Source organism: Colletotrichum higginsianum, chromosome 1, assembly GCF_001672515.1.
Source record: "Colletotrichum higginsianum IMI 349063 chromosome 1, whole genome shotgun sequence".
NCBI classification, from domain to species: domain Eukaryota; kingdom Fungi; phylum Ascomycota; class Sordariomycetes; order Glomerellales; family Glomerellaceae; genus Colletotrichum; species Colletotrichum higginsianum.
In genome coordinates, this window is record NC_030954.1 from 2,054,304 (window position 1) to 2,071,052 (window position 16,749).

The following is a 16,749-nucleotide window of genomic DNA, read 5'->3' on the forward strand; positions in this document are numbered from 1 at the left end:
CTTACCCGATCACTCGATCCTCCTACCAATCCAAAGTTATGGCTACTGCTAACGAGGAACCGCCATCTTTCCGAACCGACTCGCCCCCGCCAGAGCTATCCCCGACCCCAGCTATCGGCGCTTGCCCCGAGCTGTCCCGCTGCGTGTCAACGGCTTCCTCTGTTTCCCATGGATCTGCCCCCGACGCTGCCTCCCGCGAGTCTCTGGGAAGCGTCCGAAGCAGCGCATACTCTCGACAGTCCTCCGGAACCTACAGCCGTCGCTCGGACGTCAGTTTGGCGTCTTCCCAACAGTCATCATGCAGCGGCAGCAGGCAGGGCGGCGGCCGCTCTTCCAGCCGACGCCGGGGCTTTGTCCGCCCGCAGGGCACCGACTTTGCTGCCAGCGCACGGCACAGGGAGAGCGTTCTGAGCTTGGGAAGCATAGCCCATCTGCAGTACTACTTCGCGCGCACTGGTCTCCTCGACGGCAAAGGCGCCCAGCTGGCGAGGAAGAACAAAGCCAAGGGAGGTCTGGACCTTTCGTCCGTCAGTAGCTCGAGCTCTTCATCCCCAAGGATCGTCGACTCGGAGGGGAGCAGCCCGGAACTGGGTTCTCATCCCTTCGACGCCGGGCCGATTGCGGAGTCGCCCATGGAGGAACACGACTACTACTCAGACGATTTCGACGAGCCCGACCCGGATGTTCTGCCGCCGACCGCCAGCACCTACATCCACAGGAACAAGCCGGTCCCCAAGCCGCCGACGATTCAGGAGCTGAAGGCGGACTTGACAGGCACGCTCGAGAAAGCGGCCGCGGCAGCGAGGCACACCAGAGCCAACAGGGAGCCACTGCCCGAGATCCCTCCAAGAAAGCAGGACAAACAGAGCACGCCCAAGAAGGGCCAGGGCCAGGGCTGGTATGAGGTCCAGGGCATGCACATTCTCGATGTCATGACGCTTGCTATTCGTGCCGCGAGGAATTACTACACAGCCCACGAGGTTCCGGAGCGGCTGGACGCTATCAAGTCCGAGAAGGAGATCCGCGCAGAGTTGCTTTCTGTTATGGAAACCTTGAAGCAGATGGCGACCCGCAACTGGGCTGGCGGAATGAAGGACGAGGAGCTGCGCATTCTTGAGTCTTGGATTCAGGGGCTCTTCGACATGCTCAAGAAGGAGGAGGAGCTGATGAAGGCCGAGGAGGCGCAGCGCAGTACCTGGACCTGGCTTTCGGGCGACTGGACCGGCAAGGAAGTGGAAAGGGAATTGGCCTTCATGGCATCGCTCGATCCGTCCGCCGGCCCTCTGCCAGAATACACCTCCGTGGTCGACGCGACTGAGCCCCCTACCCCTTTCCTCCAGGCTCTACAAAACGGCATCCGACTCGTCGAGTTGCACAACGCGGCGGTCAAGAGGTCAAAGCGGCGGTTCGGCCTGATCACTACGTTCCATACCGACACGGAAAAGCCGTACCGATGTGCCGACAACATCCGTTATTGGGCCAAGGCAGCAGAGCTGCGCTGGGAAGTCCTTTTGAAGGTGGACGCTCTCGGCATCGTCTACAACAACTCTCCCGACGTCTGGGTCAACTTCGAGAAAGCCATTTTGGCATGGAGCTGCAAGGTCCGCGAAGAGATCACCTCCGAACTCTTGGGCTGAGTTATTAGTCACCACCTCCGGCTTGTCGTCGTTACGATTAATGCACCCACTCAATACCCATCCGTCTTTTATGGAGTTTTTACAGTGGGATTTGGAATTTTATTTGTTGCAATTATTTGCCCCTGGGAGAACTACAATTTCCGCAATGCCCATGCATATACACCTTTGCGCATCTTGTCGCATCAGCATCTAGTTTCTAAGACAGGATAGGTCCGAGTATGAGATCTTGGCCCCTCATTGTCGAACCCAAGATAAAATCTTCAGGTGTCAAGACTGTCATTGTTGTTTTTACCATTCATAGTACATACTTGGAGGTCATCCCTCCTAATCGATTTTGGCGTACGACGAGCCCATTCTGGTTTTTGACACTCACTCAAACAGCGCGCTACTTTCTTTTTCGCGATTTCTAGAAAGCCGAGGATGGCATTGTGTAGCGTGCTTCCCGCTGTGTGCAATCTGTCTGACGGTGCGTTGACCCGTCTTGCCTTTCATCCAAGAGCCGTCTGGTCCAAGTAAGATGAATACGTGGCCAGTATCTCTTCTAAGGTCGCAAGGGTACATCTAGTAAAAAGCAGAAAAGAGCCACCAATAGATAGTACAGTAGAATGAGCCTAACACTGAAAATTAATACATGCCTCCTAATATAACGACCTTGCTTTGGCAGACAGCGTGACAAAACAGTGTATGTGGGGCCGATCGGATAAACCACGTTCCTTCCCCGACAGGGTAGCTTGCGTGACCTAGCGGGCAGAGCTTCGGTGGCCACAGGGATGAGGCGCTAGTCATAGCTGAGCCGTGCTTTATGGGAGGCAGAAGGCTGCAGTGGGAGGTACGTCGACACCTGAACCTCCGAAAACAACGACCCGATTACACACAAGCTACCCACCACCGACCGACCGATCAACTCACCCTCCTAACCCCGAACCCGAATCTTCCACAACATAGCCAATTTATCCGCTTCCTCCACGAGAACCGCGACGCCGTAAACCTGCGTAACCCTTTTTCCCCCCTTTCCCCCGTCACAGACTTAGGGATGTCTTCAGACGACGAACGCCAGAAGGCCCTCGACTCTTACCGGGCTAAGCTGCTCGAATCCCGGGAGTGGGAGGCGAAGCTCAAGTCCCTCCGCCTCGAGATCAAGGACCTGCAGAGAGAGTTTGACAGAACCGAAGACAACATCAAAGCGCTGCAGAGTGTCGGACAGATTATCGGCGAGGTCCTGAAGCAGCTCGACGACGAAAGATGTAAGTGAGCCCGCTCCCGCTCGCCTTCCGACTTTGGACCTTCTCCCATCGCCCGCCCCGCCGCCATCTCTCCGTATTCCGCACAATACGCGTCAACAAGTAAGAACGACCTCCGCTGACCACCGCTTTTCCGCTCGGAACAGTTATCGTGAAGGCCTCGTCCGGTCCCAGATATGTCGTCGGTTGCAGATCAAAGGTCGACAAGATCAAACTCAAGCAGGGCACGCGGGTGGCTCTCGACATGACGACACTCACCATTATGCGCATGCTCCCCCGAGAAGTTGACCCCCTTGTCTACAACATGTCGCTGGAGGATCCCGGCCAGGTCAGCTTCGCTGGAATCGGTGGCCTCAACGACCAAATTCGCGAGCTGCGCGAAGTCATTGAGTTGCCTCTCAAGAACCCCGAGCTCTTCTTGCGCGTGGGCATCAAGCCACCCAAGGGTGTCTTGTTGTACGGCCCCCCTGGTACGGGCAAGACGCTGCTCGCCCGTGCTGTGGCGAGCAGTCTCGAGACCAACTTCCTGAAGGGTACGTGCAACGCAAAACGAGACGTCGCGTGGAATGTGGCATGTGGCATGCTAATAGCGGCAAACAGTGGTCTCGTCAGCGATTGTCGACAAGTACATTGGAGAGTCTGCCCGTCTGATTCGCGAGATGTTTGGCTACGCCAAGGAGCACGAGCCCTGCATCATCTTCATGGACGAGATCGACGCCATCGGCGGACGCAGATTCTCGGAGGGAACTAGTGCGGATCGTGAAATCCAGAGAACATTGATGGAGTTGCTGAACCAACTCGACGGTTTCGATTACCTCGGCAAGACCAAGATCATCATGGCGACGAACCGACCCGATACCCTTGATCCCGCCCTGCTCCGTGCCGGACGTCTCGACCGCAAGATCGAGATCGCTCTGCCGAACGAAGTCGGGCGTTTGGAGATCCTCAAGATCCACGCCTCCGGCGTGGTGACGGAGGGTGAGATCGACTTTGAGAGTGTGGTGAAGATGAGCGACGGTCTCAACGGTGCGGATCTGAGAAACGTCGTGACAGAAGCGTAAGCCGTCCCTTGTCTTACCTAATTCCTCAGCATAGCTTTAACTGACACGTCGACACCAGTGGCCTTTTCGCCATCAAGGACTACCGAGATGCGATCAACCAGGACGATTTCAACAAGGCGGTGCGCAAGGTCGCCGAGTCGAAGAAGCTGGAGGGCAAGCTGGAGTACCAGAAGCTGTAAGGCAAAAGGGTTTTCCGGTAGGACGAGTCACGGAAAAGGGGGGAGCGAGGACATGCTGAAGAGCAATGCCCAATGAAAGCGACTTCTGCTAGGCTGGTTGGGGTGGAGCATCACCGGTCCTTGGCTGCCTTTGGGGGTCTTTCTCTTTTCAATGTGTTTAGCAGTGTACATTACCCAAGTTCAAGGTTTGGGGTTGTTTGCGAAGAGGCAGCATAGAGAAGAACGGCGTGAAATAGAGGCAGCTACGATGGTCCGGCCCGTGCATCATGATGCGCACCTACATGAAATCAGACATGTTCGTCTTGGGCTTATGCCCCTTCTGTTGCTTTGGCAAGGGGCTCTACAGTGACAATTCCGCACAGGGGTTCTCTTTGGTAGTGGGTATCTGCTTCGTGAAGATTGCCAGATCTGGGCAGCTCTGGAGTCTGCTCATCCTTCGCGTGTTCCCATGTCAGTACACTTTGAGCCGGTTGCCGACGCCAGGGTAGCGGGAGCTGGGAAGCTCCAATTTTGAGCCCATTGATAATGCACAGCCTCGAATAGGCTTGGGGGGCGACGCGTTGCTGGTACGGCAGCTCACCTGGCACCACATGCCGCAGCACCAACACCAACACATGTACCTAGAGTAAAGGAGAAAGAGAAGGGGGAAAACCCCCGTTTGGAAGCTTCAGTAATCATGACCCTCGTCTCCAAGTCCACCTCGGCGCGTGGCGAGCAACCCGTATTGGACGCTGCCGTCGGCGACGCGGGCCTCCCAGGAAGCCAACAGACCCGGAGTAGGCGTAAGGCTGGAGGATAGGACGGGTGTGTGTAGACCTTAAGCCACGGGGGGACCTGAGGGGGTGGGTTTAAGCACACTTTCCCTCGAAGCTGCAGCTTTCCTCACCCTGTTCCAGAGCGTCTGACAGGATATCTTTGATTATTGCTTACTCCAGCAGCCTACACCGACGGAGGCACATGCTTGTGATCCTATCTGACGAGATGGCCTGGTGGAGGCCGAGGGAAGGAGGGGCGGTCGCGCATTGTAAGCCTAGGATGATTAGCAGGTCGAGTCCCCCGTCTGTCATTCGACGAGTCCGACCTGCGGTGCAAAGGAGGCTGTTGGACATTTCGCTGCATGCGGACGAAGGACGAGCTCTAGCTGAGACCACATCATGTCATGGGCGATCTTGCACGGCAACGAATAGAGACAAAGGACATCCACAGGCTCTCCGATCGAAATCGCCCGCGAAACTGAGGGCGGGCGAGGAAGTGGCTGCAAGCAGGAAGTCCACTACGGGCGGCGTTCGCCCGTTTAGCTCAGAGTCATGACAGCATCATGGAGTTGTCTGGGCCAGAGGTAGCTGCATAGCTACAGGAGCCGGGTGGTCCCTCAGGCTGGGAGTGCGCGTTGAAGTTGTTGTGGTGCGATGTGCCACAACCCTGCAGCACGTACCATATTACCCATCCTAGGTATGTACGGATACGGACTACCATACCCAGGGGACCGTAGAACAAGGCATCCACTTTGGAATCTGACATCAGAATGCTCTGTTAGGTCGCAAAAGTTGGATGGCGCGCGACAAGCGGCTGCAAACACACGCGCTCGATGTGGTCGGCCTTGGGGCAGGGCACAATTGCGCATGTATGTACGTGCCTCGGCCTGTTGACACGCTTCGAGAAGATCTAGTACGCGCGAGATGGGTGGTGGCATTGGGAGATGGCAGATGGTGATTTGCAGGAGAGGCCGACCAAGCAGGGTTCCCTTCCCCGGTGCGGGTTGTTATTTTTGGCGATTTTTTATACGGAGTGGACGACAGGTCGCCCCTTGCCGGGCCCGTTCTCACGATGGCCATTGAGGCTGTACCTGTCTTAGCGCCTTGTTTTGTTCACTTTTTCCATCCCCCCTCTCTTTCCCTCTCTCGTCGTACCTGGACGCCCCCACCCCTGTCTTGCCTCCCCTCCATCGGTGCAACCAGCAGCAGAGCCAAGCAGAAAGAGTTGGAAACCAGGGGGACCCGAGGTTGGGAATTCTTGTCGCCTGGTGTCGCAGTGCCGGCGATCCCCACTGAATTCTTTTTAGCGCTCGACAAACAAGGTGTTAGCAGCCAGCTGATTGGAGACCGGGGCCGGGCAATACGAAAGGGAAGGGGTCAAGAGAAAGATGATGTAGGTGATGGAACAGGGTCGAGAATGACGAAGACAGGTAGCCATCCGCATCAATGTTCCACCACGAAAAAGGGGATGCTTTTGAAATCAACAACGGGAAACAATTTGATTGCCAAGGTTGGGAGACCCTTGACGAAGACCCTGGGCCAACGACGACGTTGATTTTCCCCCGTGCTCGCGTTTCTGCGTGTCCGGCTGCCCTCTTTCCTTGCGCGTGGTTTCGATGTCGCGGTTGCTTGATTGTGGTGTAAGTCAGTGAGGTTGTTGGGATAAGGCGGGCTTGGATCGGTTCTTGAAGTAAGAAAAGGATTGGATGGGGTTGGGGGCACAGACGAATACTGGGGGGCGTGTGCTCGGAAAGTACATAGTGTAGCTACCTACCCAGGCCAGGTAATGCTGCTTGTTGGTATCACGGAGCAAGTAGCAGAGCTTCGGACGCTGATGCCAAGCCGGTCGAGGCTACGCCTCGGGGTTGAGCGAGTGGACCACAGGAAGAGGATGTGAGGGGTGGCCTTTCGCGAGTTTTTGCTGTTCGTGAAGGAACGAGGATGGGTGAGATGCAGTCATGGTTGGTAAGATCAGGTGGGACTCAAAGCTGCGATGCGGTGGAAGGAGCTGACTGGGGCTTGACCACCTAGGTGCTAAGTCTGGTGCTTGCTGCATCAAAAGCTGGTCAAGCTAGAAAAGCGCAGCGTGCACTGATAGCAGATAGACGCAGCTCCTGGTGGCCGGTTCTAGAAAGAAACGACGAGAACAGACAGAGTTCGATGGATGGTGGGTTGTTTCAACTTGCACACATCTCTAGAATTCGCAAGGAATGGAAGGCATCGCAAGTGTTCAAGCGTCCTGTGCTGATTGCGCTGGACAGATCGACGCTTCACCCGGCCAAACTACTCTATCCGTAACAATTGGTTCGCACTAGATGAATAACAAAGTCCTGTCCGGAAGAGAGATACTGTGGGATCTTCTCAGCTAGTGTAGCAGCCAGTCAGGGAATGGCGCCACAGCCCAGGAGAGGGGAAGGGGGGACCTTGAGGAAGGAAGGCAACAGATGGGGAATGCCTAGAGCACTAGCTAGAGTACCTACCTCAGGTACGATGTACCTGGGTAGGTCATCACTGAAACGAAGGCGAAGTGGCTCCAGTGCATCTGCCGTCTGTGAGAAGAAACGAGTGAGAGACAGCCTACATCAGTAGTGTACAAGTGCAGTGGTATCCTGGCCAGTCAACAGTCCGGATCAGACAACATGTCAGTTGCTAGATGGTGTTTTCCCGTCAAGCTAGTCTACTGTAGAGACGAACGGATTTCGCCGGGGTGGGCCTACTTGGGAATATGCAGTCAACTCAAGGTTCAGAGGAGCATTGCGATGTTGTTGTTGTTGTTACTGCTGCTGCAGCAGCTGCAGCAGGCAGGCAAGTGGTGCTGCCAGCCAGGAGGAACTGCAGCTTGCTTTGCTGTTGCCGGTGAGGTGGGGGCTCCTTCAGACAGCCTGCCCCTCCACAGCTGCATTCTCAGCTCTTCGACAGGCTGGCCAGGCACACAAGTTCCGTGTTTTCCTTCTCTCTCGGACCATGCCGCTCCAAGAAACCAAAAAGCCTCGCGGCTCGCGGCTCACTGCTCCAGTCGAGCCCAGATTTACTCCCGTTGCCCAGCGCCTGCACTTCAAGTCCCGACATACCTATCCATCATGCCACCCCGGTCGCGTTAGACACTGGAACACTTCACTGAATTGGGTCTTTTGGGGGAGGGAGTCACTTGGCAGCCGGCGCGCCCCAAACAACTAATGCAACCGTGCAAAGCCCATCCCGATGCTGCACCTGGTACCGATCCAAACCAACAAACGAAAACGACGACAGCACAATGCCGTTTCTCTCACTAGCAAGACACACAACAAACCCGGTGACCTGAAGAGGGGGAAAACAGCAGCTTGCATCAATCACTGCTGCACATGCCGCTCCCACCTTACCTACCTTACCTAGGTAGACTGCTTGCTGCTTGCTCGGAGCCTCATCTTCACAGGCTAAAGAATCAAGGCATTGGCGTCTTAACACCTGCCGAACCCCAAAATATTGTGTAGCGTACCTAGGTAGTCAGGACAGCATCAACACACGCATCATTGATAGTGATTCTTGTTTCCCTTCCTTCCCGCACTGCTTCACCGATGCAATCAATGATAATTGCACCTATACCAATGAAACAACGATGATAATAATGAATCTAACATCATCATATCATCCATACAGCAAGAACTCAGGGCTCAGAGCGAGGGACTTACTTAGCTCCCACCTTTCTTCCTCTTGTTTCTCACCCTCAACCCGCCGCGCCGCGCCCTCTGTCATCTCCCCCCCACCCCCCGCGATACGAGCACGCCCCTGCCACCCCCCGCCCACCTCCACGCCTCTAGGCGCTACTGCGTATTCTCTCCACGTACACAACACACTCCCCTCCTCTCGCTCTCCAGCCGGTCGACCAGCAACACATAAAGCTGCTCAGCTCCCGCCTCCTGAACTGGCCTTGCTCCGTTCGTTCGCTCTCGACTCAACTATCCATCTCTCTCGCTCTTCTTGATACCCCTCCACGACCCCATTCTTCCTCTTACTTTGCGAATTGCTCTTCTACGTATTTCTCGAGGTCTTCTATTGCGCTGAACCAATATGTGGTATGTCTACCCCCCCCAAATTCTATCCCCGCCTTCCCGCCAGCTTTGCCCGCAATCTGCCTCTCACCTCCATCTAGCTTTGTACGAGCTGGAAAGGCTGCCGGTATGGCAGCCACAAAAGCAATTGGCATCACAGTAAGCAGTACGCTGACGGTGACCTCACAAATAGTGGCATTTTCGGCTACGTCAACTACTTGGTGGAGAAGGACAGGAAGTTCATCCTCGACACTCTGGTGAACGGTGAGTACACCGCCTCCCCCTGAACACCCCCAATTGGAGCCCTTGAGCTCCACCCACTCCTCGGAACCCTTTTGCTGACGAGCCACTGCTCACCCCCTTCAGGTCTGTCTCGTCTCGAGTACCGCGGATATGACTCGGCCGGTCTGGCTGTCGACGGCGACAAGAAGAACGAGGTTTTCGCCTTCAAGGAGGTTGGCAAGGTCGCCAAGCTCAAGGAGCTCATTGGCGAGTCCAAGGTCGACCAGACCAAGTACTTCGACTCACATGCCGGTATCGCCCACACTCGTTGGGCTACCCACGGTCCCCCGTCTCGGCTGAACTGCCATCCCCACAGGTATGCGTGCACTTGCGAGGACAATGACAAACCTCCATTGTCCAGCATACTTCCCATCCATGATTCGGCAGCTAACGACACGTCTCCCGCAGGTCCGACCCTACTTGGGAGTTTACCGTCGTCCACAATGGTATCATCACCAACTACAAGGAGCTCAAGACTCTCCTGAGCGCCAAGGGCTTCAAGTTCGAGACCGAGACCGACACTGAGTGCATTGCCAAGCTCGCCAAGTACCTTTACGACCAGCACCCCGAGGTTGGCTTCACCGACCTGGCCAAGGCCGTCATCAACGAACTCGAGGGCGCCTATGGACTGTTGATCAAGTCCGTCCACTACCCTCATGAGGTCATTGCTGCCCGCAAGGGTTCCCCACTTGTCATTGGTGTCAAGACCCAGAAACGCATGAAGGTCGACTTTGTTGATGTCGAGTACTCCGAGGAGGGTGCCCTCTCCGCCGAGGCCGCCTCCCAGAACGTCGCCCTCAAGAAGCAGCAGGACAACTTCTTGAACCCCAACGCTTTGCTGGGTGCCCCCGACAAGTCCCTTCTGCACCGCTCGCAGTCGCGCGCTTTCATGACCGACGATGGCATGCCCATGCCCACCGAGTTCTTCCTCTCCTCCGACCCCTCCGCCATTGTCGAGCATACCAAGAAGGTCATGTACCTCGAGGACGACGACATTGCCCACATCCACGAGGGCTCGCTGAACATTCACCGTCTTAAGAAGGCTGATGGCAGCTCTAACGTGCGAACCATCCAGACCCTTGAGCTCGAGCTCCAGGAGATCATGAAGGGCAAGTTCGACCACTTCATGCAGAAGGAGATTTTCGAGCAGCCCGAGTCTGTCGTCAATACAATGAGAGGCCGTCTCGACATCGCCAACAAGACCGTCACCCTCGGTGGCCTCCGCTCTTACATCTCTACTATTCGTCGCTGCCGCAGAATCATATTTATTGCATGCGGCACTAGTTATCACTCATGCATGGCCGTCCGCGGTGTCTTCGAGGAGCTGGCCGAGATCCCTATTGCTGTCGAGTTGGCGTCCGACTTCCTCGACAGACAGGCGCCCGTTTTCCGTGACGACACTTGCGTTTTCGTCTCTCAGTCCGGTGAGACTGCCGACTCCCTCATGGCTCTGCGCTACTGCTTGGAGCGTGGTGCCCTGACGGTCGGTATCGTCAACGTCGTCGGTTCCTCCATTTCTCTGCTCACCCACTGCGGTGTGCACGTCAACGCCGGCCCCGAAATCGGTGTCGCCTCTACCAAGGCCTACACCTCTCAGTTCATCGCCATGGTCATGTTTGCCCTCTCCCTTAGTGAGGACCGCGCCTCCAAGCAGAGACGCCGTGAGGAGATCATGGAGGGTCTTGCCAAGATCCCCGAGCAGATCAAGGACATCCTTACCCAGGACCAGTCCATCAAGCAACTTTGTTCCAACACTTTCCAGAACCAGAAGTCCCTTCTCCTGCTCGGCCGTGGCGCCCAGTTCTCCACTGCACTTGAGGGTGCCCTGAAGATCAAGGAAATTTCTTACCTTCACTGCGAGGCTGTCATGTCTGGTGAGCTGAAGCACGGCGTTCTCGCTCTTGTCGATGAGAATTTGCCCATCATCATGATCCTCACCCGTGATGACCTCTTCAAGAAGTCGCTTAATGCCTACCAGCAGGGTAAGTCGGAACGAATGCATACCCCCATTTATATCAGGTCCTAACATGTTCAACAGTCATTGCTCGAGGCGGCAAGCCCATTGTCATCTGCAACCCCAGCGACGAAGAGTTCAAGACTAGCGAGGCCGAGAAGATTGAGATCCCCAAGACAGTTGATGCTCTGCAGGGTATTCTCAACGTCGTCCCCCTGCAGCTGATTGCCTACTGGCTGGCTGTCATGGAGGGCCTCAACGTTGACTTCCCTCGTAACCTGGCCAAGTCCGTCACCGTCGAGTAAATCTGTTGCATGAGTGACTGAGGTATTGGTTTATTGTCGGCTGGTTCTCGCCACAACGGAGTTGGGTTGCCAAAAGGGAGGGCTGGCCCTTGATGCTTTTAATGTCACAGCGGGCTACTTGACGGCCGTGTCAGACGCGAAGCCCTCTGATGTATTACTGGGTACTATGGAAAATGAGGGAAAGGTCCAGCATGGTGGATTTTAAAGGGCCTGTCAAGATAAAGGAGCGTAATTTGTTGTTTTTTTGCAGGTTAGATGCCGCAGCCAGGCAACCTGAAACAATGAGAACAATATTGTCTATTTCATGTAGTGTTACACTCGCACACCCCGACTCATTCACGAAGTCGCGGATTCAGTTCAAGGTCGGCGAAGCCATCCTTGGCTACTCTCATCTCCGCCTGTCGTTTAGTGATAAGTACCCCTGGAGGATTCCCACGTGTTCAGTCGCCAACGGCCCGCCATCTTGAGTAACCAGCCATTCATTCATGCATGGATTGTCGTTTCATTTCCTTGGTTCTCTATTTCCTCTGAAATTCCCTTCAGACCATGCCACTCCACTCATTCTAAACGACCTGCGTGCCGTAGCCACGAATCCGTTCCGCAAACTTCCAGCTTTGCTTCTCGAGCTTCTCGCTCTCCTTCAGATCAACGCCGTCCTTGGTCACCACGGCAATGGAGTAGTTGTCAGAGCTGCGAGCATCGCGGTAGAAGAGCACCTTCATGCACTCCTTGATGACCTCGATAGCTTGCTCCTTGGACAGCTTGGCGGCTGACTCCTCGTCCGGGACGTAGCGGCGCATGATGGGCTGGGCAAGAGCGGAGCCGAAGCCGGTGGCGAGCGAGGGGGAGGTGAAGGTAGTGCCGAGGAGGTCGGCGGCAGCGAGGAAGGGCTTGTTGCTGTCGTCGAGACCGGCGACGAGGAGGTGGTTCCAAAGGGGATCAAAGTCGGAGCGGCGCTTGTATAGGAGCTTGGAGAGGTACTTGTGCAAGTTCGCGGCGTTGAGGCGAGCGGGCGTGTCGGCGGACAGGTCGTACGACTCTTCGATGTCGAGGGCCGAGAGGTGGCGGTCGAGGTACTGCATATCGGAGACGTCGCCGCCAAAGCCAATCACTGTGGAGTTGGCAAAGGTACGGAGGCGCTTGACGTCGGTGAAGCGGGCGAGGGAGCCGTAGGATGCTTTAGCAAGTTTGTCAGTAGGTATGTTACGTTTGGGGAGAGAGTTGCAAGGCGAGATGGGATGGCGGGAACGTGTCGAGCAACATACCCAGGTTATCGGCGGCAATGACGACGCCATGGCTGAACTTGATGGCGATGACTGATGTACCCGTGACGATAGGAGCCTGTGTCGCTTGGTTGGGACCGTTGAGGTTCATGTAGGAGCCATCGTAGGCACCATAGACGTCGTCTCTGGGCTGCAGAGAGGGTTTTGATATGTTAGTCCATGATACAAGGCTGAAGGGGTGGAGAGGGGTTGCATACACGGCCCCAAGCTTGCGGTCTGTGATCCATTATGATGGATGTGTGTGTGTGTGTGTGTGTGTGTGTGTGTGTGTGTGTGTGTGTGTGTGTTTAAATGAGATTTCAGTGAATTTAACGTTGTCGGGGATGGGGTCGGTTTGTCGTTTGAGGATGGTCGTTGGTTTCGGCGAAGGTCGTTCGGTATGTGAGGTTGAATGAAGCTTGAGGGTTGCTGCAGCCTGCTGCTGAGCTTCGCGTCCCCGTGGATGCCTCTCCGGCCGGCTAGTTGGCTCCTGCCGCTCGCTGGCTAGTGCATGCTTGCGTCAAGGTGATGCCTGACCATTGGGGCTGCAAGTGGCTCGCCGGAAATGGTCAGCTTGGAAGCTGTTGGAGTGGGCTATGCACGGCCGGTACTTGGTACTTGTTCAGAGTACACAGTCCAAACTGACTTCTAGGTACTCACTACACAGGAGCTCCAGGGGTCAAAGGTCAAACAAACCAGGAGGTCGGCCTAGTTCGAATCGTATACTCTCAGTCCCGTTCGCCATTTTGTCAACACCACAGACGGCATTTTTGAAAACCTCCTCGACTCCCACAATTAGTTCTTTGCCCTCCAGACTAAGCATCGTTCACGATTCGCTCCGCCGGTTCGCTCTTTTCGGAGCACTGGACCCTGAACCTCATCGCGACTTTGACGCTCGCTACAAAGCTCACCTCAATCCCCTCCATTCAGCAAACATTTCCAAAATGTTGACAGGAATCGGCCGAGCAGCCGCTCAACGCCTGCTCATTCGCACCGCGTTTCTAGCCAGCCCGCGAACGCAACCCCTTTTCCGCGTGACGTATCGCAGCTTTTCGACCTCGCGATGGGCGTCCTTGCCCGCCGCCAAGGCCTCGTCGACAACGACCGAGACGAAGAAGGCTCTAAAAGCCAAGGCCGGAGCGGCGACGAAGGGAAAGGCCCCGAGCAAGACCAAGGCCGGAGCGGCGACCAAGCCTCCCAAGGAGAAGAAGAAGGCGGGCAAGAAGGAGGAGCTCACGTCCGAGCAGATGCAGAAGATCAAGGTAAAGGAGCATAAGAAGCTCGCGCTACTGCCAAACCCGAAGAAGCTGCCGAACTCGGCGTGGACGGTCTACATAACCGAGAGGGCCAACGATCCAGAATTGGCGATTGATCTGGAAAGCCGGGCCAAGCTTAACTCCGAGTCGTATAGGAATTTATCCTCGTACGAGCTCCAGGTAAGTCTCCACAAACTCACTCGATTCTATCCATGAAATCTGTCAGACTGGTATTGATGCTTCTCTTCGTTCCCGAACCATAGCGTCTCGAGGAAAAGGCCAAGGAGAATAGGCTTGCCAACATCGCCACGTACAAGACGTGGGTGGAATCGCATACGCCGATTGCAGTGGCCGAGGCGAACCGCGCGCGAGCGAATATCCGCAGGATTACCGGTCGCAGAGCCCCCAGGCCCATTCACGACGAACGCCAGCCCAAAAGGTCATCAACAGCATTCATAATGTTTGTCAAGGCCCGCTGGGACACCGGCGACTTCTCCGGCGTGGACCCTGTTGTCGCAAACCGCCAGATTAGCGAGCAGTGGAATGCTCTCCCGGAGTCTGAGAAGGAACCGTACAAGCAACTGGCCAAGGCGGACTATGAACGCTGGGAGCGCGATTCTTTCCATACCCTGGGACGCGTCATCGTCAAGAGCTGAAGCCCCGAGCAGAGATCGTCATGTTCTTGGGGTTCCTGTCGCAACAGGCGCGGATTGTACAATCTGAGTTAAGCGAGTGACTATCGACCATGTACAAAGAAGAGACAAAGTCTGGAAAGGAGGTGGAGGTAGCGTAGCCTCATCATTGCTTTACTGTGTTTAGGCCCTGCACACACACACACACACACACATACACACAGAAAGAGAGAGAGAAAGCAAAAGGGACTGCGGAAAGGATTGGGCGCCTGTCCAACACTGTGTTTCATATATCAATTGACAGAGAGAGGTTCCGCGACCAAAGTTAATTTTCCAACCTGCTCAAATTCAAAAAGTACCAAAACACCCCTGTTCCTCTCTCTACGTCGACGTTTGACCCTTCTGGTGCGCCGCCGTATGTCCCAACTTGACGTGATGCCGCCTAGCAAAGCGCCCCTGCTCCGATCCAAACGCCTCGCTGTCAGCATCCTCAAGGAAAACAGAGAAGAAAACACGGAAACTTTGCCCGGCACGCCTATCTTCCTATGTCCCGTCTCCCGTCCCATCATTCGACCCATCGTCCATGCTCTCCCCGGACTCGGAGTTCTGATGTCCGTGGGTGATGACCACGACATCACCAGCGCCATCCAACCACCTCGCCGCCTCCTTCTTCAACGCCCTCTCGCTCGCGAGGTACAGGGCCAGGTAAACATGACCTGCGATGTGGCCCCAGCAGTAGACCCGCAGCCAGGTCCAGTCCTCGGCACGCTTGCACCAAACCCCCCAGCCGGCGAAGCCCTCGAGAATGTAATCCGTGAGGAAGTGCCATGCGCGCTCGCGAAGTGTGGGCCGCCAGCCGCTCCATTCCAGCTGCCAGTAGCCTCGCTCGAAGGGCCGGAGTGCCCGTTTCTGCTCAACGGGGGAGTACCGCTTCGCGATATTGAGCTGGCGGGCTAGCTCGCGGAGCTTGGGCGTCAGGAGGTCATCGGGGGTCAAGTCCGAGGTCCCGACCGGAGGACCGAGTGGATGAATCTCGAAACGTTCGAGGTAGCTCAGATGCCGCTCGTTCGGGGGGCGTATAGGGCGATAGAGGTCACTTGGAACGACCCCGGTATCTGACGAGCTTCTGGTGATTACCGACCTCGACTCAGAGATGGGCGCAGATCGTCTGTGCCGTTTAGACGGGAGGGACTCGGAGGCGGCTCGGGTGGGCGATGAAGGCATAGGTCTCTTTCGTGAGGACAGACAGGGCGTGTCCTGTATCACTTGCTCGAACGATGAGCTTGGTAAAGGTGGCCGCTTGAAGACAGGGAAAGGTGTTCTTAAGACCACATTCTCTGCCGAAGAAGCAGGGCCCGGAGTCGCTCCACTGCTGACCATTGACAAACTGCTGGATGTCACGAGAACGACCTGACCATCGTCCTCATCCTCATCCTCATATTGTCCGTCTTTTTTCCCGGCTAGTGCTGTTGTTGACTTCCACGGTATAGCCGGATTTCGTTGCTGAAACTCCGAAAGTGGCTGCGATACACCATCGGCTTGGCTGTCAAACTGGCAGGCCAGGTGTTCGAATAAACGACTGGGAGACGAGAACTCTCTGAGACTGATAGTGTTCAGGGGTTGGGAATCATCAACAACACTCGGGGGAGCCTGCCAACTGCTCTGAGCCTGTTGCGACTCCACCTCTGGTTGGGATGAGAGTACAACGTCCCTTGCTATGAGTGGCTGGGCCAGGCCAGGGGAGTTTCTGTTATCCAGGACACTCCTAAATGACAGCTCCTGGGAGTGGAATGATGTAAACGAAATTGATTGAGACTGAGGAGGTGGTGGTATTGTTAATGGTAGCGGTGACGAGGTAGCAGGCTCTGTCGCATCACTGCTGGGAATCGATGATGGTAGTGGTGCATCAGACCAGGCAGGCAGTGCCGGGAAGTCAGCCTGTGAGCTAGGGACAACTTCTTCTTCTCCAGTAACAGGCGATATTCTGCTTATTATTTTTGAAGGATGCGTCGGGTTGAAGTCAAGATATGCCTGTGCCAGTGTCCTGTAGCGTGCATCGTCGACAGTTCTGCACGGTGCTGTGACATGCACCAATATCTCGACGTTAGCAGTTCTGTCCATGACGACCTCGCAGCAGCAGCCTTTTCGAGCGCAGTC

The 16,749-nt window shown here is 55.7% G+C and overlaps 6 protein-coding genes across 6 annotated transcripts; 4 read left to right on the forward strand and 2 right to left on the reverse strand.

The window, feature by feature from the left end:
• Positions 1-38: 38 nt before the first annotated feature.
• Positions 39-1,637, forward strand: CH63R_00634 (uncharacterized protein; the record flags this gene model as incomplete). The annotated part of the gene is made up of 1 exon (XM_018295609.1): positions 39-1,637. One exon carries the CDS (start codon positions 39-41, stop codon positions 1,635-1,637), a length of 1,599 nt encoding a protein of 532 aa, XP_018163971.1.
• Positions 1,638-2,439: 802 nt separating this feature from the next.
• Positions 2,440-4,118, forward strand: CH63R_00635 (26S protease subunit rpt4; the record flags this gene model as incomplete). The annotated part of the gene is made up of 4 exons (XM_018295610.1): positions 2,440-2,881; positions 3,025-3,411; positions 3,479-3,935; positions 3,998-4,118. 4 exons carry the CDS (start codon positions 2,440-2,442, stop codon positions 4,116-4,118), a joined length of 1,407 nt encoding a protein of 468 aa, XP_018163972.1.
• Positions 4,119-8,920: 4,802 nt separating this feature from the next.
• Positions 8,921-11,442, forward strand: CH63R_00636 (Glucosamine-fructose-6-phosphate aminotransferase; the record flags this gene model as incomplete). Its single annotated transcript, XM_018295611.1, has 5 exons — positions 8,921-8,925; positions 9,095-9,165; positions 9,268-9,499; positions 9,592-11,165; positions 11,222-11,442. The coding sequence occupies 5 exons, from the start codon at positions 8,921-8,923 to the stop codon at positions 11,440-11,442; spliced, it is 2,103 nt and encodes a 700-aa protein (XP_018163973.1).
• Positions 11,443-12,005: 563 nt separating this feature from the next.
• Positions 12,006-12,952, reverse strand: CH63R_00637 (Proteasome subunit beta type; the record flags this gene model as incomplete). The annotated part of the gene is made up of 3 exons (XM_018295612.1): positions 12,006-12,619; positions 12,708-12,855; positions 12,923-12,952. The coding sequence occupies 3 exons, from the start codon at positions 12,950-12,952 to the stop codon at positions 12,006-12,008; spliced, it is 792 nt and encodes a 263-aa protein (XP_018163974.1).
• Positions 12,953-13,648: 696 nt separating this feature from the next.
• CH63R_00638 (HMG box protein) lies at positions 13,649-14,616 on the forward strand (the record flags this gene model as incomplete). The annotated part of the gene is made up of 2 exons (XM_018295613.1): positions 13,649-14,140; positions 14,224-14,616. 2 exons carry the CDS (start codon positions 13,649-13,651, stop codon positions 14,614-14,616), a joined length of 885 nt encoding a protein of 294 aa, XP_018163975.1.
• Positions 14,617-15,135: 519 nt separating this feature from the next.
• Positions 15,136-16,713, reverse strand: CH63R_00639 (uncharacterized protein; the record flags this gene model as incomplete). The annotated part of the gene is made up of 1 exon (XM_018295614.1): positions 15,136-16,713. The coding sequence occupies one exon, from the start codon at positions 16,711-16,713 to the stop codon at positions 15,136-15,138; it is 1,578 nt and encodes a 525-aa protein (XP_018163976.1).
• Between the last annotated feature and the right edge of the window lie 36 nt (positions 16,714-16,749).